The sequence below is a fragment of the Carex rostrata genome, chromosome 14 (genome assembly GCF_964058835.1).
Source record: "Carex rostrata chromosome 14, lpCarRost1.2, whole genome shotgun sequence".
Classification (NCBI taxonomy): domain Eukaryota; kingdom Viridiplantae; phylum Streptophyta; class Magnoliopsida; order Poales; family Cyperaceae; genus Carex; species Carex rostrata.
Window position 1 is genome coordinate 4,489,917 of NC_135931.1, and position 23,096 is coordinate 4,513,012.

The window sequence follows — 23,096 nt, forward strand, 5'->3', positions numbered from 1 at the left end:
TAATGACTTAATGTAAGAAAACAAGAATAAACCGGTATCATACTGTGCAAAACTGTCATCTTTGATTGTCCAACTCTTTCAAAATTTTGACATGCCTCTTTGCAGAGCGCCTTGAACAGTAAAAGCTTGAAGCCTTGCTTGGGAATCGACCACAAAAATCGCGCTGATTCCATAGTTCCACAATCCAAGAACCGCAACCAAGTGTCCTCTTGCATTTGGAAATACAGAGGGGACGTGAGAACAAGCGAAGAATGAGTAATGTAAATCCCAGTGCATTACCAGCACTCGCCTATAACGCACTCCACAGTACAGCGTGCAGTAACTGTTTTCAATGCAGATTGAATCCAATTCCTCTAGTATTGATTCCAATATCTCTAGGAATGACTTGCACATTATCTCCACACCGATCCCAATAGTTATATCTGAATTGGGTAACAAGTAGTTAAAAGAAGGAAATTTTATTTGTTTAAGTGGGAATTATTGTACAAATTTACATGAAGAAGTCGGAAACTGAAAAAAAAAAATGGAAGTTCTAATTGAAGTTTCTAATGCAATTTATATGAGTTTCTGTACTTTATTCTTATTTCTAATGCTACATGATCTTATACGATAAGTATGCTTAACCAAACTATGTACTTCTGTTTTTATTTATGATTTATTCTCTCATTCTATATCGAGAAATATTCAAATATTAATCTTTATTTTGATTTGCTCTTCATATAGTATTCATTTTTTATATTATTATCGTTCGTTTCAATTGAAAGCTGGTTTTGATTATTATTATAATATATAAAATGTTTAAATATGTATATTAACTTCATTTACCTTATAAAATTAATTGTTTTTTTATCTATTATAATATGTAATATTATAAAGTATGAACTATTAAATAATATTATTTTTTAGATTTTTTTTTTTCCTTCTTATCGCGTAATTGATAAAAAAAAATATAGACTTAGATTAATTATTATTTAGTTGTTATCTCAATTCTCCAATATTAATTATATTGATAATTAGTAAAAATATATAATCTAAAATTTGAAAAGAAAAAATCGCTATTTATGATAGCTTCCGCTATAGCTACACTATTCGCAATAGCTTTTTTTTTTATCTCCCCGCTCTGCTGCTATAATCGCTATTTAGAACCTTAGTCTCAACCAATTGATAGTTTCTCTGGAATATTTGACGACTACATCTACTTGATCTTTCATTATGATGGGTCACGTTTGGATCGTACAATTATTCATCACCAATACTGAAACATGGAGTAAACTAGCGGTATTTCCCTGTGTTTAGGTTCGTACTGTTTGCCATACCTAGATTTTTTATGTAGAACACGTGCATGTCCACAAACCCACAAGCACGCACACACATGTATGCACACTCAGTAGCCACTAAGGATGTAAAAACTAGCTAACACACCGGCTTGCTTTTCCCAGGTTTATAAATTAAATATCCACATTATTTCAGCTATGTTACATGTAAGTGAAAGTTTAAAAAGAACAAAAAAATTGAAACTTCTTTTTCAACTGTTATGGTCTTCATTTGAGGAATCAACTCTAATTACCAGAGGCTCATGCAGATCAGACGTGGAGCCATTTGTCAATGGTAATTGAGGCCCAGTTACTAGTATACTCTCAACTTCTGGGTTCTCGGCCAATGCCTTCTCTAGTGCTGACTTTGCAACTCTTGTTACGCATATTATTGATATTACTGTACCACAATCAAGAAAGCAGTTTGGTCATTAGTCAAGAGTGGGCCCTTCATTTGTCAATTAAGTCTTACTTTAAAGTCAATTACATCATGGTTTTGCAATTGGCCAAAATTCAGACAAGTCAATCTACTCAATCTGAGCTTTTATAAGATGTAATTAATTTGTTCATTTATGTTCTCTCTTTTGAATCAGCTAGAATTTATCTCAGCCCATTGTGATTAATATATATAGTTAAGTTTGGTTTCACTAGCATGATGTAACTATATACGGAGTGTAGGAAAAAAAATCATGAAACCATAATTAAATAGCAGCGGTCCACAAATCTTATTTGAAGTAAATTAAAAGAGGAACTAAGAATTGTACATCACATGAAAGGGGAAAACAAGAAGGAAATTTACCAGATACTATGAAGCCGCAGGCAAGAAAGACCTAAAAATGCCAAGAAAATAGTAAGGATAGATTCACTGGTCATATCACCTACACTGGTATGCACTTTGGTGCCTCTCAATCTAAATTAGTAAAATATTAATAATCTTTCGTAAGAATTCATAATTGATTCTGGCACTCGGCATGGCAAAAACATACAGAAAGTCTCAACTGAATTCAGGTTTAATCACATCCAGCACCTGACATTCTGGTACCAATCAACAAGCCAACTACAGCAGTGTCAATATTTCAGTACAGTAATCCCTGATCTAGATCAAAACACTGTTGAGTTCACTCAAAAATATTTCTAATTCTATTTTGCCCTATTTACTGAAGAGGAGGGTTCAAATGCCTCCATTTTTGGTGCCTCCATCATGCCTCCGTTTTTAAAAAACTTTAATAACTAAAAATTTGAAACTTAAAAATCAAAATAAAACCGTTGGATATAATCTACATCATTTTATCTACGCACATGTAAAAATATTATGACATTTCAACTTTGTTTTAGTTGTAATCAAGAGATTGTAAAAAAATGTACTAATGTGGATAATTTCTAGACGTTGATTTTTCAACTTATTAATTCACATAAAAACAAAATTGAAATGTGATAATATTTTATGAGCATATAAAGAAAATAACATAGATCACATTTAACGGTTTTATTTTGACATTTATAATTTAAATTTTGAGTTATTTAAGTTTTTAAAAATGGAGACATGATGAAGGCACAAAAAATGGAGGCATTTGAACCCTCCTCTTTACTGAAATGATTTGACTATACTAACTCAAGAAATAATTCTCAAAGAAGGTTTCAAAAGATACCAGTCGAGTGGTCGAAATCTCACTCCAGCCATGTGTCACATCAGCAAGATCCTTCAATGTGGTCCCCACATATACTAAGGCCAGAGTAATAGGCTGTCAATTTAAAAATCAAAACAAAGTGTCAATGTTAATCAAGGACTAAACGTTGGCTTGTCTGGTAAAAATATAGCTAAAATACTGCAATTAACCCGAATATTTCTAACTAAGTAAATAAATAAAAACCCAATTCTCCCTGAAAACATACACTAAGCTTCAATTGGTGTAATTAAAACTCAGTCCAGTCCACTTTTCAAAAAAAAAAAAAAACTCAGTCCAGTCCAATTTTGGCACACATAACCCTGGATTTGGAAACTATGCTTCAATGATCAAGTTTAGAACAAAACACAAAAATCCATCGAACAAAATCAAAGGGCAACCCAATAGTTCACAGTGGCCCGTAAACAAGTCTTTAGTTTTATTGACTACAACTTTTATAGAAAACATATACTAAACATACCATCATTCCAAGCCAAGTAGCTAGCATATATTCTCCAATACTAATAGGAGTAACAGAGAGTAAATAATTTAGCATATTGAACGGAAGTAGTGGTACAAGTCTCAGCAACACCGCAATCTGAAACAACACATCAAAAGGAAAAAAAAAAATCAACTTGTAATTAGCATCTGCAAAATCCAAATGACCTTAAATTAGAAGTAGATGATCACAACACTGTTGGGGATCAGTTTTGTGCAAGTCAACACCAAGCTAAGAGTCTTCTTTATTTGGTTTCTGTTCATTAGGACTTCATGTTCAAATTAACACTTATTTGGAGAATAAACCTAAGTTTAGTATTTAGCTTCAGATGAGCCTCAAAAAAATTTATACTCCACAGTTAACTTAAAAATTCAGGACCAATCAAGCCAAGACTGCTAAAAAAAAAAAAATTCAGGAGAAAGTATGAAACAAAGCCATTTAGAAAACTTCACCTTAAAACCTGATCTCTGAATTGCAATAGCAACTGCTTGGAACTTGGGGTAATCTTTTAATTTGGATATTACATACGGTCTTCCAATCTGCAACAAATCAGAAAATTTGACAACTCCTATCAACTTCTTCCATGCACATATAATCACAATTAAGTACAAAACTACAATTCAAATTGTACAGGAATGGGACAATACAAAAGAACTAAAACAGACTTTGCATTGAGAAGAGTTTTTCTTGATAATTTCAAGTGATACAACCAGCTCAAGTTATAATTCAATTTTAATATAATAAACATTCTGGCCCAACTTGCATCTGGGTTATTTTTTTTCCCTCTTCTATCATCTAAAAGAATAGTTCTGGGCAAGAGTTTATATGGATGGTATGGAGCTTCAGTGAGGCACCAAGCATATATAATACTGAAAAAAGAGCATAAAATTAAGCAAAAATAAATTCCTTGTGGTACATATCTGGTTGGTAGAACATCAATTAGACAAACCACCTGGTCCCTTGTCCCAACAAACCATTATATATGTGTTAGTTGACAATAGAAAAGCTAAAAAAAATAGGACAGTAAAATAAGATAATAATGTGTTGATTACAATACAAAGACACACCGTTCTGCCAAGAAGAAATGCAGCTGTAGCCCCAATTGTCGCACCAATAGAATCAGCAATGAATCCCAAGAACAAACCAAATAGATATCCACCTCCAAGCTGCCATTGATTAAATTAGCTCAACTCAAGATAACAGCAATGACGAACATATGCTGCTTCTATGTTTCTTTGTACATTGATAGAAGATTTGATTTTTGCACCAACTCCATAAACAATGGTCACACTGATACTGGTTTAATAGCCTAATACCACTAAAGACCAGCTACTTTGGTAATCTTCAAATAAAATATTTGGAGTGGCTAGCTACTTTGGTAATCTTCAAATTAATATATTTGGAGTTGTTTGGCTTGAGAAAATGCTAGACTTAAAAATAAAAGAGTAAAAATAAGTGGCCATACTGTGAGCACTGAAGCAGGAACTGCTAGCACTGTTAGAGGAATGTAAGCCAAAGCCCTGTAATTTACAAGAGATATAGGGTGTCATGCTTAATTTAATTTCTATATAAGTACTATACATTAATCAAAAATAAAATTATTTAAACCAAGGAATAAGATATCAGACCTTAGTAAAAGAAGGAAAAGATTAGCAAATGTTTTTAATTATTTCAAAATTGGAAAACTATCTTTTTGTCTGACATTTTACATTTTTGAGATATTTTTTCCTAACCTTCCTACAGAAAAACAAACTCTGATAGAACGAAAACTTTTGAGACATCTTTTTGTCTGACTTTTTTTATTTTTGAGATATTTTGAGATACTTTATTTGATCGGTTCAAATGGCACAAAAACTTTTAACTTTGAATCACCATGAACAAAAGCAAACATTTCTCTTTTTCAGAAAAAAAAATAAAAAAAAATAGAGGAAGAAGAATCAAGCTTACAGTACAAGAGGTCCCCAAGGACCGACACTCTGCTTGATCCAGTACAGAAAATCCTTCAATATCTGCTTAGAACAACATTAAGAAATTGAAATTAGCAACACAAAATAGTATATGTGCACACACAAATTGAATACTTTACAAGGGTCCGTAGGCATATTACTGGGTATCTGCTTCAAAAATATTTACACAAGCAAAAATAACATTTAACCTATGTTACTCGGATACTTTCAATTGGGCTCTGTACCCGTATCGGGTGCATATCGGATACGGATACGGACCCGATACGTACTGGATACGCCAGCTGGTGTATCAGATGACGTGGCGTATCTTTAATTATCTGATACGGTTCCGATACGGACTGAAACGGGCCGATACGGCTCAGATACTGGTTGAAATGGGCCGACACGGTACTGTGCACCACGCATGGACTGGGTCCTGTGAACCGCGCAATGCAAAAAAAAAATTTCAGCGGCACCCAAGATCTAATGCATAAGCACCGTATCACTTAACCACTGCACTACCTTATATTTGTTGTCTTAAACTACTAGCTTTTGAATTTAACTTGAAATTGTGTTGATTTTTGATATTTCCTTTATAAAACAAGTGTTAAATTAATAAAATAATTAAAATAAAATCTATATAGTAGCCATATCGTATCCAAGATATTTAAAAATTAGCGTATCGCCGTATCCGTATCGTATCCGATACGATACCCATACCCGTGTCCATGCAACATAGCATTTAACTAAGCATATGGAAAAGAACCCAAATGTACAGACCAAAAAGATACTTTCAAGGACGAACAAAGACGTGTGCGGGCCAAGCCAAAAATAAAAGTAGGAAGATGGTATCTTTTTTTCCATTGTAATTTTGTAGTTAAAATTCAATTTAAGCTTTATGAAGGCATTAATAGAAATAGACAACAAGATGCCACCTAATCCAAGTCAAAATTGATTCTCTACAACAAGATAAGAGCATTACAATACTGTAACCAAAGACATCTATCAAGGAGGAGATATATAACTGTCTTCGTAGAATACTAAATAAATTTAGGTTCTTAAAAAGGATAAACAAATTCAATTTTTTTCACTTGTACAATTAGCAGTTTGGGACTAAAAGCTTGGTTGTTGTTGTGGTTGTACAATTCGCAGATTCTAGAGCACTCAACAAAGACAAACGATCATGGCTGCAAGAACAGAACCTTTTGGCCAGTTGCTGCTCACAATACAAATTGCAGCATTTTATGAGCCCAAATATGTAACTGTACTAATAGAAAACAAAATCTTTATTTTACTTAAATCAGAACCCAAATCAGTAGGGCTCCAACTAATTTTCTCAATACCAACACAAACACAAAGTTCTTGGATTTTTATTCCCAAATGTTCCCTGTTCAATAGAAGGATCACGTTCAGAGTGAGAGCTGTACACTCTTTTTTTCACCAATTTATGATATCAGTACTAGAGACACCGGCTAAGCTTTTTAGGCATGGATGAAAAATTGATGGTACCAATACCAACGAATTGAACCCTCCTCATTTTCAATCGAACTAAGTGAGATGGAGAAATGTACCTTCTCAACAGGGAGAGTGACGAAGGCGGTCACGATCCCGATCAAGAGAAGAAGAAACAAAGAAATACGGAACGCACCAGACCAAGAGGACACTGCCATGGAAGAGAGCAGCCTCCGGCGCCATGGCCGGCATTCCTCCTCGTCCCCGTCGCCGCCGCCGTCCACCCCGCCACCTCCCTTCATCCTCGCCCTCAAACCCTCGACGTTTGCCAGATCTATCTATTACGCCCCCTTTCTTTTTTTAATCCGTCCTCAACCCCTGCCAGCCGTTAGATTCTCTCTCTATAACAACACAACCTTACTGGGTTGCGTGAGTGCCAGCTCCTATTCTTTCGGGTATTTGCGTGAGTGCGTGCGTGCGTGCGTGCGCGTGTGTGTGCGGGGTTGCTATGGAAAGTAGGCAAGAATGGGGAAATGAATCAAAAAAGAGAGAGGAATTAAGGGTATTTTCCTTTTCTGGAGAGAGAGAGATGAGATCTCGGAGAGAGGAACAGTGAAGCGACACCGACTTTCTCCTACTACGGGCTATGGCGTGCAAAGGAGCAGGACTTGAGATTTCCTGTCCACGAGATCTCTGTTATTAATTGTGTAGTGAGTCCTAAAGGTAGGAGGTGTCTAGGTTGGGTGCATAGTGACAAGGTACCCGAATTATACCCGTTTAATTCTTTTTTGGGGTGATGTCGAACCGAACACCGAATTATTCGGTTGACCGGACTTTGACCGAATTAAATCTGAATAATTCCCGAATTTTACGAACTTTTCCTGAATTTTTCCAAGAACAATTATTTTTTTGGTTTTTTATTTTTTTGCTCCCTTGCAGGACTGAGATTTCTGGTCCGGATAATTCCGAATCATTCCCGAATTATACCCGAATTATACCCAAATCACGAATTTTTGATCTCGCCGAACCGAACCCGAATAATTCATATGTCACTATGGTTGGGTGTCAGCCAAATAGGGTCTGAAAAATCTGGGACCCACTTCTTCCGAGTTGTGACATTAAAGTGCGAGAAATTGGGCGGTGGGGAGGTCATGGATTAGCATTGAATGCTTGGACCGGGATGGTTTGGTGTATTGATCCACAATTAGGGTGCAAACGGGTCGGATCCGACCTTATTTAGATAGGGATAGATATCTGAATATCCGTAACGTGCGGATACGATTACAGATATGATTTTAATTTTTAATTATCCGAAATAATAAATATATTCTATTATAAAAAAAATTATATTATTCACTATTATAAAAAATAGATATTCATATCGGTTTAATATCCGATCGGTATCCATATCCGTCTAGTATTCGATTCGTATCTGTATCTAAAAAATAAAAAGCGGATACGGATATGGTTTTACCACTATCCGATCAGTTTGCACCACAATCCACAATCCTAAAATTTTTAATGGAGACCTTGTATAGTGTGTTATTTGCAGAGTGCACTATCTGTGTACCTATCATTCTATTGTCACATATATATATAAAATTTGGACTAGTAGCGTATTTACATAATTACATCGTGATCTTAGAAGGTACTCAAATGGGAGTGCCGATGTGAAGAGAATTTCCTGCTATATTACACTTATCCAATTACCACTTTAACTAGAAAGGTTGATTCTTGCAATGTTCAAGACTTCAAGCAACCGAAAATATCTTGCTCACTAAAAGGCTACATATTTTCCTGCCTGGAGCTTGCGCTGTTGAAGCGCACCGCTGCGCATTTAGCTAGGCCACAAATTCCTTCAAATTTCAAGATTGAAACTTGAACTATAAGAAAGGTCAGTCAAGTTGCTTCTCGTCCTAAATTATGTAACAGCTGAATGGAACAAACGAGAAGAGATTATGAGATGTCAACAAGAAAAGTGTAGCACTTGAGAGGATACTATGTAAACCATGTAAATAGGCTTCAATTTTAAATTTTGCTAAAAAGAAATGTCCGACAACAGAATTTAAGAAAGTGAATTGGGGTAAATTTTTGAGAGAACAACTGATCACTCAAATTTAATTTGTTCCTGCCAATAAATTTTTAATTTATCTTAATAAATTACCCTATAATTTTTTTATTCAAAATATTAACAAAATATTATCAAAAGTCCGTTCAAAATATAACAAAATATGCTTATTTCATCTAAAATTTAACAAAATATACTCATAAAATACTAACGGAAAAAATATATTGCATTAACTTTTCGGATAAAAAGTTATAAACTGATTTAATTAGGACAAATTAACAGTTCAATGGCTATAAAGAAATAAATTAAACTTAAATGACCAATTCATTCATGACAAAAGACAGTTAGTGATCTACAACAAAATTTATCCAAAAAATTGAGACAAAACTTAAAAAGATAGGTAGAAAAAAAGTTTAAGAAAGTTATTTCAAACTTTATAAAGAAAGGAGCGTTTGACAAACTTCAGACTCAGCTAAGAAACTCTAAAGATCGTCGTGAAGAAAATGGTAAATATTGGGGGAAAAAAATAGATCACTTGGTTAAAGTGACAACCGACCGGACGCCTCTCACAAGAAAAAAAAAAAAAAAAAACACAAGACCGAAGATGTTCTTCATAGCTAACAAAGATTGCATACCAGATTTAGTTCAATTTAAAATTTATCATCCAGAAGTATGAAATTTTAACACTACTTGATCAATGACCAAATTATTTGCAAATTGCACCAATTATAGAGAAACATTGTATACAATTTTATCTTTTCAATTATGAAAATTTTATATTAACAGTTGCCATATAAAAATGGTTGTCCATAAATCCCTTCCCAGAAGAGAAGGGTCAGAACACCATGACAACAAAATAACATAGCAAACGAATAAACTACCTTTGAGAGACACTGACAAGAGCCCCTGAAAGAAGAGGACATCTATAAATGAACATCAAATAATGAAGAGAAGCTACAAAGTGTACAGCACTGTTACAGACAGCTAGCACAAGAAAAGTTTCTATGGCTCTAGTCTCTTCTAACTAGAATTAACAGTACACTGAAGTTCTATCTATATGATACATCTCTCTCATTTGATTCTGCATTTGCAGAACAATAAAAGAAAGGATAAAAATAAATAGATATTTACAAACCACGAAGCACGCATTTCCATTTCCAAACTTCTCGTGTAAGGCATCTCACACTCATTATTTCAATGGAATAAAGGATACAAAACCGCAATACCAAGCCGCCAGTTTCTTGAGCAGGTCCTGTAAGAGAGCACTTTCAGATATAAAAGGAAGGAAACTTGCGAATAGTCAACATATATTGTGGGGATAACAAGTTTGTCAAGGATTCAATTACATAATAAAGCAAAACTATACATGTATAGTAACAAGGTATATGCAATTACCATAAAAGTGCAGATAAAAGATTTGATTTGATCAACACACCAAGCAGCTAGAGGTTAACACCAACTTAAAGAAGAATACAAATTGATTTCATTTCTAGCCCTCATACATACTGAATGGGTTACTAGGGTCACATGTCAAAGCCTGAGACATAATATAAATCCATATCAACACATCAAACAGCTCTGGTACTCGTAGCTTTCCAACATGCACTCTAAAAAATAAGAGCCTTTCCATTCCAAAAAAAAAAAAAGGTGGGGGGGAAAGAAATTTGAATAGAAGGCAGAAATTTACCATTTGATGTATATTGACAAATGGGCAGCTACCTGGGCCTCCAGTAATTATGTGCTGTCATTAGAAAATAAGCAATCTAATTTAGGTCTCTTTTGCACAAATTAGACAAAGGTACAAAACTGTTTAAAAAGCAACCCTAGTTTTTTCACTATCTTTCCTTGATGTAACACTAGTGATCATTCTCCTGTGCTGTACAGTCTCCTCCTAAACAGGTTACCTTTCTTTCTTTATTATTTCTCTGCAGTAATCATCACTTTAAAATTATTGGTCCTTTGAATGAACATTATCCTAATATAGTACTGGTACGTATTATATTGACTACCAATTTGACAACTTTCTCATGTATTTTTTTTAACATTTATATTACCATTAAGATAAACAAACCACATAGGTCCAGTAAATGGTACATCAGCTCGGGGACGCAATCTTGAAGAAATGACCATTAAAACAAAAAAGGACCGACATACATACAAGACATACCTCCAGACACCCTTGAAACAGGAGCCTCAACAGTGGGCCGTGCTGGGGGCAAAGGATAAGGTGGTACTCGGGATGGCATGGACCAACCTGCACATGGACCAGGTGCCCGATCTGACGGGGCTGGACCATAATGGCCAGTCGAAGCTTCAGCTGCTATTTAAAAAAAAAATGTAGAGCATGTTATTCAAATACATAGGCAAGAAAGATATCAGTTAACTTGCCTTCAAATGAACTATAAGCAGCAATAATCATGAAATATGAAACTTACATTGCATGGGTGCCCTGAAGCCTCGACCATCACCATATGGTGCCCCTCTGTTATCTCTTACATCACTGTAAGGGGGGTATCTGTTATCAGGGTAGGAGGGGCGCGAGGGGGCTGTCCATGGCTGATGTTGTCCCCCTTCAGAATGGGGGTACCCATACCGATTCTGTGTTGGTGGCGGCGGAGGTGGCGGCGGCTGCATGTGATACCCATTATTACTGTTATTGTTATGCAATTGTGGTTGGCTCACTGGCTGCCTGAAATTATTGTTCATTGGATGGTTTGGAACCGGATAGTTATTGCCATGTGCCGGAGGTGGCGGTGGTGGTGGAGGTGGTAACTGTGTTGGATGGTGTGACCTATAAGCAGGATTGTAAAACTGCACAGGCTTGGGCGCGGCAGGATTAGGGTTGGTCGTGTGGTCAACGACAGGAGCTGTTGTCTGACTTTGAGAGTTCTGCAAAAAGAATAACCAAATGTTGAAATATGAAGAAAATAAAGGAATACATCACAGTTGCATGTAGAATCTTTGTTTTGCATGGAGAATAATCAATTTTGTTTTGCACCAAAACAAGTTCTCTTAGAAACACAGTGCACCGAACTGGCATACACACAAGTAGACAAGATGACCTAATTAGATGCATCCAACAAAGGTATAAATAACAGAATGCTTTAACCTACACAGGTCACTACAGACCCGACTTTTTGCTCCACTTTTTTCTTGCATAGTTACTCTCACAATGTGTTTTGACTAATAATATAAAATGTAGAAACCCAGCAAAAGTCGTCAACACTGGAACCAAGTACTTTTTGGATGAAACGAACAAGCCGTTTGCAATCCTCATTACAGGTAGGTTATTGCTTTAAAATTAATGACATAAAGGAACTCACATAGGAAATTGCTTGGAGAGGGGGGAGGGGAGGAGGAGGGGGGAGCGAAGGTGGTGGAGGTGGGGACGACGGCAAGGGTGGTGGGGATGGTGGTCTATCCTCTGGCAAAGGTGGTGCAAAATCCGCCTCCCTACTCCCTTCGACTTGTGCTTCAGCCCCACTCACCAAAGAGTCTACAACAGAAACCACCAATGGTTCAGCCGGATCGCATGGAAGTGGGGCCACATCCTCCATCTCGAGCTCCCCATCTACCTCAGCAAGCACAAGTGTGTGCACGTGTGATTGTGCATGCTTTTCATTAGAGTTGGGGGTTGCCATCTGGGTAAAATCTGTGTGGGGGCTGATAGCATGTGGGCCCCGCTCAGGTGTCACAGCCTCGAACTCTTTCTCTTCATCAGACGAGGTGCCTTCTCCCTCTTCGATCTCAAGTAAGGTTGTGCGAAATTCTGGTGGGAGTTGGAAACTTGTGTTGCTGCGTAGAATGGCAATAGCATTGACATTAGGATAGAAATGTAGTATCTGGACTGCACTGATTAGTTATATTGAAAGCTAAGATGTTCTTGAAGTTACAGGTGGTACAGTACACAGCAACCCATGATCTTTTTAACCTTCTTAAGCTTTCTTCTGATTTAAATGTCTTTATTTTTTAATTACCGGCCAGGTAAATTTATTTATTTTTTTGGTAAAAAAGGGTAGGTAATATATTGCTTAATTTGAAAATGCAAATTGCGACCATCATATCTTTATCCATTCCAGACCCAAGAAACCCACAGAGAACGCTACTCAAACTGCAACCCCTATATTCTCCCTGCAACAAGGCTAGTTTCATAAACCAACTCAAATTTGGGCATAAAAGGAAAATTCAACTTTATTTAGATACTTTTTTTATAGCAAACCCTTCAAGTCATAGAATAAGTGAAGGCCGGAAAAAAAAAAAAACCAACCTTCCATACTCATCAAGCATCCCTTCCATCTCACGCAAAGGATCATTTATAGCCCTCTCTGTCCTTGTAAGAACTCGCCTTATGGAGGCTGTGCTAAATGACGCTTCATTATGGCTCTCCAGCTCTCTTATGTGTTGCAGTATGAGGTACTCTGGAAGGGTCTTCCTCTCCAACCACAGCTTCAACACCTACATTTGCAGAAATTTTCAGTTGTTTTATCCACGCATCAATCAGATGCTGGTACTTGTATCTTTGATACACATCATGCCACTTATCTGACTCAGATGATCTTACAGGTAGTTTCCCTAATTTGTTATTATGTGCTTAAACAGGTCAATAATTGACGAAAGAAAAGCTAGCTTAACTATCCATTTGAAAAACCATCTTGAATGACTGCTACAACAAGACGTACCAGTCTTGTAGGACAAATACTTAGGCCAGCAATCCTCGGTCGTAACTTCTTCTTTGTTTCTTTAGCAAGGATAAGTATGTTTGCAGAACAATTATGTCAACTATTATCATAGAAGCAGCAAGCCTAAACTCCTAACAGTACAAACTGGCTCTAGGACTCTGCTGAAGTATGTACGAGCCAAAATTTCTATATAGCCAGGTAGACTTGTACCCTTGGGAAAAAAAATATAAAGGAAAATGAATTACCTTAAGGCACTGTTTGCGGTTTTCCCATGCAGAGACTCCAGGAGGAGCAACCAGTGACATCAACCGAGGAAACACTGACTGGACAAGAGATGGGTATACATCACCAGGGCCACCTAGAGTAAAGAAAGAAAAATTAAAAGCTACTTTAAGATCTAATGATCAGTGCATACGCACTGCAGCACATGATGTTTAATTATATAATATTAATTAAACATGTACCTTTCTGGCTGCGAGACCACTGCGTAATTGAATCCACCAAGAAGAAGAAATCAATCCTTTTGTGCAAATTTGATTCTTTTTCCACATCTTCAAGAATAATATCCATTACCTAGAGAAAGAAGGCAGTTATTAAAATAAAATTCGTATTGAAGAAATAAAAATACCAAATAGTTCTGTTTAATGATGGAAATCATGTACTTTGTGCAGATATTCACTACAGTGGCACAAATTAGATTAGGAATTTTACAGCAGCAAAAAAAATGTGTTGATTCTTCACTTGCACGTCTCTTTCACTTATATTGGATACATCAACTCTATTATTATCCTCTATTGTCTGAAAACAAGATTAATTAATCCTCCTATTCATATAACTGTGTAGTGTGAGAATAGTGTTGTTCGGTTTGTGTGTGAGAAAATTGCAAGAAGAGTAATAACTGGGATGAGTACTAATTGTGTGCAATTCATAATAGTTCAAATGTTGTTTAGAATGTATAATTCGGAATAGTGCTAATCCGAAGAATGCGAATCCGTTATTCCTACAAAATGTTGTGTTGCTGAAAAGATGCTATCCAAACGATATTACGAGGTGAGAGAAATGTGTTTGGATTGCATCCAAATGAGGATAGCAACACTATTCCGGGTTGATTCTATTATCGTGCATCCAAACATATACCCATATTTATGTTATTCTAAGTTCTACCAACAAAAAAATTTCTCACTTTAAAAACTGATCCCTCGCCATAAATCTGTATCAAAAAGAAAGGCGAAAATAAACTTTACTGACCTCACCGGCATTTCCATACTTGGCACACTCCATTGCGAGGCGGGTTGCCCGTCCAATGCTGTCCTTTGTCCTCGTTAGTGTGCACAAAAATGCCTCGAAAGCTTTTCTTGCTGCATGGGCCTCAGCATGACTCCTTGCACCACTACCGTGAGCCCTACCCTCAGTCTGACGCATAGCCGGGTTTAGAGGAGAAGGTTGGCCAACAGAGCTTCCATCACAACTATCTATTGGAGAGTCTATGAAGTTTCTAGAGTCGAGATGGTTTTCCGAAAGAGACATGTATCGGGACAGAAGCCGTCTGGCTTGTGCTGCAGCAATTAGGTCTTTCATGGGCGTTGTTTCAGGAGAGATGCATTTCTCCCTTGGATGTGCTTTCAGGATGGATTCTTGTGACATTACAGCTGGTGAAACATCCCTTAAAATTGCAACAAATAAATTTCATTCACAAAAACTAGCAATGGAAATAAATGATCAGTAACAGTGGAAATGATGGAAGATACTGGATTCTGAAGGTGCGATAACCATTAGGAAGCCTTTTCTGCAATTTTTGTTTTTTAATGCCCATCAATGACAGTAAGCTAACATGTTGTAAACAATGCCAAGACTTATTGAAAGATTTTGTTGGTTCTCTACCTTCCTACAAAAAAATTATTTCCATCATAGGAGATGTCTAAGTACTGACAGAGTTCATATAATTAACTTTACATTTTCATTATAAGAGATATTAAAAAGTAAAAGTAATGATAAGGTTCATAATGTTAACCAATTAGATGTTTCCATAAAGTATGGCATATGTTTTGAGTTCATTAACATTTCCCCTCTCAATACTTCAAATCTGCAAGTCATGTTAAATGTCCCCTATCTTTGAGCTCTTATCTTTTTCTAACAATAAATACATAAAAGATGGACATCTAGGAACATAAAAATATTTGTACCTTTCAACCACTTGAGAAATCTCCTGAGATTCAGTACTTAGAGGTCCTATTGCACTTGGCTCGGCAATCACATCCCTCTTGACATCAGATACCAAATTGCTCACAGGACTTGTATTCATAGGTGCTTCAGCTGTAAAATCTCTCTTGATCTCATCAATCAAACAGGGGGTAACATTTGGAGTCAATTCAACTATTACGAGTTTCTGGGCATCATTATCAGAACTGCTGACATGATGCAGATTCAAAGCTAATTCACCTACACCTCTGTTGGCACAATCAACAGATGGAGTCCCACTCTCGGCAAACTTAAAAATCTCCTTCTTGGTGCCATTATCAGATGCCCTGATGGAGCCCATTGTTGGAGCCAATGGAAGTGACACAGCTCCCTTGGAATTATTAACCGGATTGCTCAAGGGACCTACCTCAGCTGGTTGAGCAGGAGCACCCTTTTTGGTATCAGTAATTGAGTTCTTCATTGAAAAGACAGTTACAGCCACCTCGGAAATAGGATCTGTCTTGATATCACTGAATGAAGGAGTTACTGCACCCACATCGTTCACTGATTCAGCTAAATCTCTCTTATTGTCAATTCCAGAGCTACCGGAACGACCATTATTCATCACCAGTTTGGCTACCACCCTCTTGTCATTGACTAAACTACTTGTGTGACATGCATCATTAACTGATGACTCCACATGCGCATCTTTGTTCTCACCCGAACTATATTTGAATTTTAAAAGAGTCTCACCTTCATTTGCATTTTCTAAAGGTGTTGACATCTGACCAGATCCAGTAACAGGTTCCTGCACTGGCACAGTACTAGGACCGGGCAGATGTATATTACACTCGGGCACATTTTCCGCTCTAGGCTCAGATACAGGTAGACCGACCTCCACCTTGACACTTTTATCACATATTGAACTGAGAATTGTACCCAGCTGTGCCTCTGGAGAAACCGGTGGGGGCAACTCAGAGCTCTCCAACAAATGTGTATGACCATTGGGCCTGGAATTGATCAGCCCTGTGATTTCTGTCCGATCCTCTCTTGTCTCAGCAACGTTGGCTGACATGGCCTCTAAAGCCCGGTGAAGCCGTTTTGAAGGAGGCAAGGCGGCTTCTACATAACCATTTGTTTTTACCGTGAAAAAATCAAGATCTCCGTTAGATTTAGGGTTAGGACTGGGTCTGGACTCTTCAACCAGTGACCTCTCCATCCTAACCCTAGCCCTTTTGACCAAAGGGAGGTGCTCATCTCCATCTGATTTATTAACTTCATTATTTCGTGAGTCCGGCGAGTCAGATAAAACTTCAGTCGATTCATTATTCTCCTTTGCCAAGGGACTAGTGCTTCTTACTGAGTCTAGGAAGCCCTTGTTATTCTCTTTATCACTACATTCTAGCCCAGTAGAAGCTCTCTTTCTGTTTGGCCGCCTCTTCCTCTTAAAACATACCATTGTAGGCGGTAGGTCACACACTCCAGTGCCGCTGCTGGTACCAGACCCAGCCTCTAATACCTCAGTTTTGGGAGGGTCAGAAATGGTACAATTTAATTTGCTATAAGTTGGATCATCTTCAATAGACCTGCTAGAGTTGGGGTTTTGCTGCAACCTAGATCGCTTGTTAGAGTTAGGACTTTGCAGTTGCGGCTCCCGATTCCTCTTCTTAGTAGTAATAGAGGTCAAAAAAGGGGCTTGTCGAAGATCATCCAGTATTGACGAAGCCTTCTCCATCGGCTCATTAGATTCTGAATTTACAATGCATTGAGGTTGGTCAGGTCCTGCACTGCTTATATCAACATATGAGGTATTTTGTTTTTGATCTAGGATTTCATTGCCAGAAATTTCAGCGCTGAGGTTTTGCACGTCAGCTTCTGGAACTCTCTCGTTTTGTTTCTTGAGGTCCTCGTAGATGCTCACTATCTCCTCCACAGCACGAACAAAGTCAGCACCTTTGCCCTGGCGTTTGGAGAGCAGTGTTTTCTTTTTCTCTTCAGTGAATGCCTCAAGATCCGCATAATTGCAGAAGGCACTATCATACAGAACAGGGTAAAGAATAAACCACAGATTGCAAAGGTACGAAGAAAGTAAAGCAAACACTAGTTTTGGATATGCTTCTATTAAAAAGCACAGGTATTATGTAACAATTTAACTCTCTCTCTTTTGATTGGCTTGTTATGTCTTAAATAGAAAATTTTACAGCACAGTGAGGCTATTTCAGCCTTAATTGTTTTACAATTGCACCAATGAAGATTAATACTATCAATTCATCAGATTAAGGATAAGCTAAAACAACAGCTATTCAACTAATTACATAGATTAAGTAGGCTTGATTTTTGAACACTTCTGCATGATGTACTTTTTTGGTAACCGCTACAGTTGGGCACATATGGAGCTTAGAAAATAGCCACTGATCAAGTCAGGTATATCTAAGTATGAGAACAGACCTTACAACAGTTACAACCTCTTATATATATCAAATGAAGTGTTACTGACCCAGAAGTATGTCCGCATTGTGTACCACCAAAATTTCAGGTGAAGGGGCCGCACACACAAAAAAAGAACAAAAAAAAACTAAAAACTTAAATAGTGTGGAAGCATATATCCGTTGACTTTGTTTTCTGTTAGCAACTACTCGATTAAATCACTTGTGTTGTCTGGAAAACAAATAAACAGTTTTCAGATCCTAAAGATGCCCCCAAAAAGACATCATGCTTGCTAATAAACCACGGTACCAAGTAATGAGTACCACCATTACTGCAGAAGAAAGTGATTTCTGGGTTCCTCCATGATGGAACTTGTCAAAGACACAATTAAACCAGAAAGAGAACTAACAAGCTTCTACCGGGCATAAAACCCAGACAAAATTCAACCAAACACACAGACATAAAACCTAACAAAATTCAACCAAACAAACTTTGACAAGAGAGTGGGTGGGTGGGTGGCTGAGTGACTGAGAGAGAGAGAGAGCAAGGTTTTTACCACTACAGGACCTGACTAGTGCGATACCAAGATCACAATTAAAATTCATTAGCCAAATTTAAAATAACATATAGGAACATAGTGCTTACATTTGTTTAGTTCCATAGAAGTAGACCAGAAGCTTCTTCTTAACTGATCCAAGGCCCCATTTCTCTGGCTCACTGATCTGTACAAATGAGCAGAACAGTTACATATAGTATTTGTGTCAATGAAGGATATTTATATATGAATACCCCGGGGTATTAGGTCTCTGCAGAAGGATGAAAGTTTATCAAAATTAGTGAATAATATGTACCTATGTGTCACTATCCAGCAATGTCAGAGTTCGCACAAACAAAAGTGTTCCCCTAACTAAAACTAAGACGACTGGTAACAAAATAAAGAATGTTAATACAGGTAGGAATGAGATTTTTGTGTCACTGACAATAGGTACGTGTACATGAACTGCCTAGCACCAATCCAACTAGATACCAACCTGTGGAAGGTGCTTTTTAGACTAGATTTCAGTTCAGCTATTAAACCCCGAATTGATTTATGACCGACATGCAAACAGCTAGTATGGATTTCGTACAAATACAGTATCAATACCAGAACTACGATGTATTCTATCAGCATTTGGCATGGTAAAGCTAGTTAAGGTGAAGGCAGCACCGGAGGTTGAAACTGTGTCGATCCAAACAACTCAAGTAGAAATATGAAAACCAAGCATAAATGAATTTGAAATAAATGTAACAAGAGAGACCTAGCAGAGACGGAAGAAAATAAGTAAACTAATAGGCTGAAAAATGCACATATCTTAGAATAACTGTGTATAAAATAAACCAACAGACCTAAGCACAAACATGTATTACAAACAGACCTGTAGTAAATTAAATTGCTTAAGAGGAACACATGCTTAGTAAACAGATCTATTTAGCAGAAATTTAAGCATGCAAAATTCTAAGGACTTAACAATCAAATCATCATCATACATATAAAAGTCAAAACCTAGTGATGATAAATATATATGACATAAGGGATACTCCTGGGGCTCATTGAAAGAATAGAACATGAAAAGAAAAAACACTGCTCAAATGCAGTAGAGAACCCTAAAAACAAAAATCCAAGAAGAAAAAGCTCAAGATGGTATCAGGGAAGATAGTTGCAGAAACCCTAGAACGGAAAAAGGAGGGGGAGGGGGTGCTAAATCCCACATCAGAGGAACCAAGAATAAAAAAAAGAATCACAACCATTCTAATCATCTCAAATAAGGCTGGCAACCAAAGCTTTCCCTACTATCTAAGCAGGACCTATACACAAAAACCTAGGAAAAGTTGGCTAAACAGAGTACAAAACCTAAAAAGGAACCAGACTGGGTAGAAACCCTAAACAGAAGCTGTGAGGAGAAAAATCAAAGACAAAACTGAACTAAAATAGGTGGATCACGTTAAACAGAACAACATAAGAACTACCAATGCGATACACACACAATTAAGGCATCAACCACTGACTGAAAATAATAGTAAAATTTTAAAACCCCCCGTCATAGTTAGTTCCAAGGAGAAAACCCTTAGAACAAGTACCAAAAAGGAGCTAAGCCCCAAATTCATAGCCAATTAGACAGGAAACCCTAAAAAGAAACATAAGCGTCCATTGTAGTAGAGAGGAGACTCAAATCCAAAGACAAAATCTGCATATTAAGGCCATACACAAAGATTAAGGACCTAATTACATAGATCAATAGATCGGAAATCAAAATTTCAGAAAACTACCACGGAATTGTAGGATATGCCACGAATCGGCTCCACAAGTGAACTAATCCTGTTACTACATGCGAAACACCTCGTCATACTAAAAATTCTCAGTATCAATGCTCGTAAGTGTAAATTATTTACCCGAACTAGCATCTAAATGTCCAAAGAAAAACCGACGAGGCTCAAACCCAACCAAGAAAAACAGAAGAAAGGTTAACAAGACAAAAAGAAGCGGTACCATGGCAGGCCAAGCCGGGAAGCCCTTCATTTTGGCAAGCACCAGATCGCCAACCTTCCACTGCGCCGCCGCCGCCGCCGCCGCTGCGGCACTACCCTTTTTCTTCCGCGAGGGCGCCATCGCGAAAGAAACCCTAGCTCCTCCTCACTGACAGGTGAGTCCTGCCCCCGGACACCCCCTCCGCTAGCTCCTTCCTCCTCTAGCAGTGCGAAATGGAAGAGAATTCCTCACAGTCATGAGAGGAGGTAGAAGAGGCAGTTTTTTTCTTTCTTCCTATTTATTTTTATTTTTTCTCTCTGTTTCTCTTTTTGTTTGCGTTTATTTTTTTGATGGGGTTGGAGAGGGAGAAAGAGAGAGTGGATTTTTGGGTTGGTGAAGGTGGAGAGAGAGGCTCGGTGCACCTGGTCTAAATGCAACATAAAATATTAATTTTCATATTTCGGATAACAGTTCTTTTTCCGGGACCCACTGCTTCAGTGGGTCCATGATTCCAGTTGCGCAAGGAGAAATTCCTTCCGGGGAACGGAGGGAGTGGAAATATCGAAATATTTTGTGTATAAACCCGGATTGTATACGACTTATATTCCAATGTTAAAGACTGGTAATTGGGACCCACAAGGTAGTGAATGGGAATTGCAGCTTTTGGTGATCCGGGCACAAGGAGCGGATTTTGCGAGTGGTACAGACTACAGAGCTGAGGTGTGGTGTATGTGGACGAGAAGGCATTCACTGCTCGTGCGCGCTTTCTCACGATCTATGCTTACGGTACTTGTCTGTACTTCGTACACACTGACAACCGTAAGATATCCATCCAGGAATTCGTATCCTCCGAATTAACTCAGATTTTTAGAGACGTGAACCAAATTGATGCGGATTCTAATCCGACGGTTCAGAAATAAACTCAAACATTTTCGTTCTAGTGTCTTTTCCCTCCATTCGGTAATCAGATTTTTAGCTAAATTTACGGGAGCAAACTGGAATTCGTATCCTCTGCATTAACTCAAAAAAAAAATCTTTTAACTTCTGAACCGTTCGATCTGCTTTATGATTTGTGTCAACTAGATCCGCACTAATATTAAAGGGTCCCTAACTTATAGACTGTGGCCGGATTAGCTCCGTTTAAAATCAGACGGCCAAGATGCATCAACTCAAAAGATGCTCCTTTGAGCTATGCGGATGATGCGGACTCGAGCAAACTATGCTCTGGCCAAGGATTCGAAAAATAACACTTCTATTGGAAGCCTGTAAAATCAGTTTTCTGTAGAAAGGTTTTTTTTTTTTCTTCAATTGAGTGATCGTTGTGGTGATTTCGCTAAGCATCGGTAACTCTGTCTCCCTCTTCTCTATAATATGATGCCTCCTTTAACGTTTAATAGTTAGTTATTTTGCAATTTATCTCTGCCTAACTAAATTTAATGACTTAGTCTCGAATCTACAACATCCATAGGTGTTAACCATATAATTGAGTGCTTATTTGAAGAATTGGTATCTTTTTATAGGCGAACAGGTCATTGTGAGATTTTATTTTGAGCGAGGCTATGGTATTATGCATAGTGCATATTGACCCGTACTATGAATTCAATTTTTTTATTTAGAAGTTATAACAATTAATATGAACTGTTTAAGATAAACATGATCTTTATATATCCTTATGAATATATTTGTAAACTAAAGTTTACATTTTTTTTTAATATTTTTACTATTTTTTATATGGATAGAAAATCATTGTTTTCGGATGGTCCAGAAAATCAATGTAAAATTTAATTTACAATTACATATCCACATGAAAACCGTATTGAACAGTTCGAATCAACCGTTAGGATTTTAACAGCGACAAATATTGATTTATAGTATGGACCAATCTGCGCTATGTATAGTACCATAGCCTCACTTTTTATTTTTATCAAAACGGTCTGTTATCTGTTTGATCTGTGTAACACAATTAATTACTTGAACCGGCCATCTAAATTTGACTGTGACGTGAATTGATAATAAAATTTAATCAGACATCAAACATAACTAGTATAGGGTTTAGGCCGCCTTTCGAAAAATCAAATTGTTGTTTCTCTAATCATCGCTTTATAATAGAATTCCGACAAAAGACAAATCTGTGTAAAATGTGATGGAAGAAATCTAATACTCGTAATTTCTGCTTTCAAAGAGAAACTAAGGATCATGTGTTTCTATAAGAAAATTTGTGGGATGGTATAAAATTACAAAGGATGACAAGGTCTTGTGCAATTTCATTTGGTCCGTTTGGATGAGAACAAATAGCTTAATTTCCCAGGGTTAAGGGGGTAAGTTCCACAACACGAGAGAGAGTTTGGTGATTATAACTTCAAA

At 37.2% G+C, this 23,096-nt stretch overlaps 2 protein-coding genes and 1 long non-coding RNA gene across 9 annotated transcripts; 1 reads left to right on the forward strand and 2 right to left on the reverse strand.

Moving 5' to 3' along the window:
- Positions 1-1,155: 1,155 nt before the first annotated feature.
- Positions 1,156-1,711, forward strand: LOC144565194 (uncharacterized). Its single transcript, XR_013514854.1, has 2 exons — positions 1,156-1,329; positions 1,362-1,711. It is a non-coding gene; the product is annotated as an uncharacterized LOC144565194 (long non-coding RNA).
- LOC144565193 (uncharacterized) lies at positions 1,406-7,517 on the reverse strand. Of its 2 annotated transcripts, XM_078314872.1 has the most exons (9): positions 6,994-7,517; positions 5,424-5,485; positions 4,942-4,996; positions 4,544-4,642; positions 3,929-4,015; positions 3,459-3,575; positions 2,963-3,055; positions 2,113-2,143; positions 1,406-1,713 (listed from the first exon to the last, which is right to left on the reverse strand). In XM_078314872.1, exons 1-9 carry the CDS (start codon positions 7,174-7,176, stop codon positions 1,526-1,528), a joined length of 915 nt encoding a protein of 304 aa, XP_078170998.1. In that variant the 5' UTR covers positions 7,177-7,517; the 3' UTR covers positions 1,406-1,525. The 2 variants fall into 2 exon arrangements, with proteins under 2 accessions (XP_078170998.1, XP_078170999.1); XM_078314873.1 differs by lacking the exons at positions 1,406-1,713; positions 2,113-2,143 and adding an exon at positions 2,158-2,470 and having other exon boundaries at positions 2,903-3,055; positions 6,994-7,485.
- A 2,319-nt stretch (positions 7,518-9,836) lies between these two features.
- On the reverse strand, positions 9,837-21,137 carry LOC144565638 (protein HUA2-LIKE 3-like). 6 transcript variants are annotated; one of them, XR_013514924.1, is made up of 13 exons: positions 20,754-21,137; positions 18,872-18,948; positions 15,805-17,832; positions 14,870-15,284; positions 14,086-14,194; positions 13,867-13,979; positions 13,210-13,397; positions 12,266-12,737; positions 11,378-11,831; positions 11,110-11,262; positions 10,630-10,683; positions 10,338-10,479; positions 9,837-10,194 (listed from the first exon to the last, which is right to left on the reverse strand). XR_013514924.1 is itself a non-coding variant. In XM_078315453.1 (12 exons), the coding sequence occupies exons 1-11, from the start codon at positions 20,871-20,873 to the stop codon at positions 10,658-10,660; spliced, it is 4,152 nt and encodes a 1,383-aa protein (XP_078171579.1). In that variant the 5' UTR covers positions 20,874-21,137; the 3' UTR covers positions 9,837-10,194; positions 10,630-10,657. The 6 variants fall into 6 exon arrangements, 4 of the variants coding, with proteins under 4 accessions (XP_078171579.1, XP_078171576.1, XP_078171577.1 ...); XR_013514922.1 differs by having other exon boundaries at positions 11,101-11,262; XM_078315453.1 differs by lacking the exon at positions 10,338-10,479 and having other exon boundaries at positions 11,110-11,259.
- Between the last annotated feature and the right edge of the window lie 1,959 nt (positions 21,138-23,096).

Bases quoted from the DNA above. Each gene is read 5' to 3' on its own strand.
- LOC144565193 (XM_078314872.1), bottom strand. From the start codon at position 7,176: ATGAAGGGAGGTGGCGGGGTGGACGGCGGCGGCGACGGGGACGAGGAG. The intron at 5,486-6,993 runs GTACATTTCTCC...TGTTCTAAGCAG, and splicing joins TCACTCTCCCTGTTGAGAAG to ATATTGAAGGATTTTCTGTA. The intron at 4,997-5,423 runs GTAAGCTTGATT...TGTAAATTACAG, and splicing joins CCTTGGGGACCTCTTGTACT to GGCTTTGGCTTACATTCCTC.
- LOC144565638 (XM_078315449.1), bottom strand. From the start codon at position 20,873: ATGGCGCCCTCGCGGAAGAAAAAGGGTAGTGCCGCAGCGGCGGCGGCG. The intron at 13,398-13,866 runs GTAATTCATTTT...CTGCAAATGTAG, and splicing joins ACCGCAAACAGTGCCTTAAG to GTGTTGAAGCTGTGGTTGGA. The intron at 12,738-13,209 runs GTTGGTTTTTTT...CATTCTACGCAG, and splicing joins ATGCTTGATGAGTATGGAAG to CAACACAAGTTTCCAACTCC.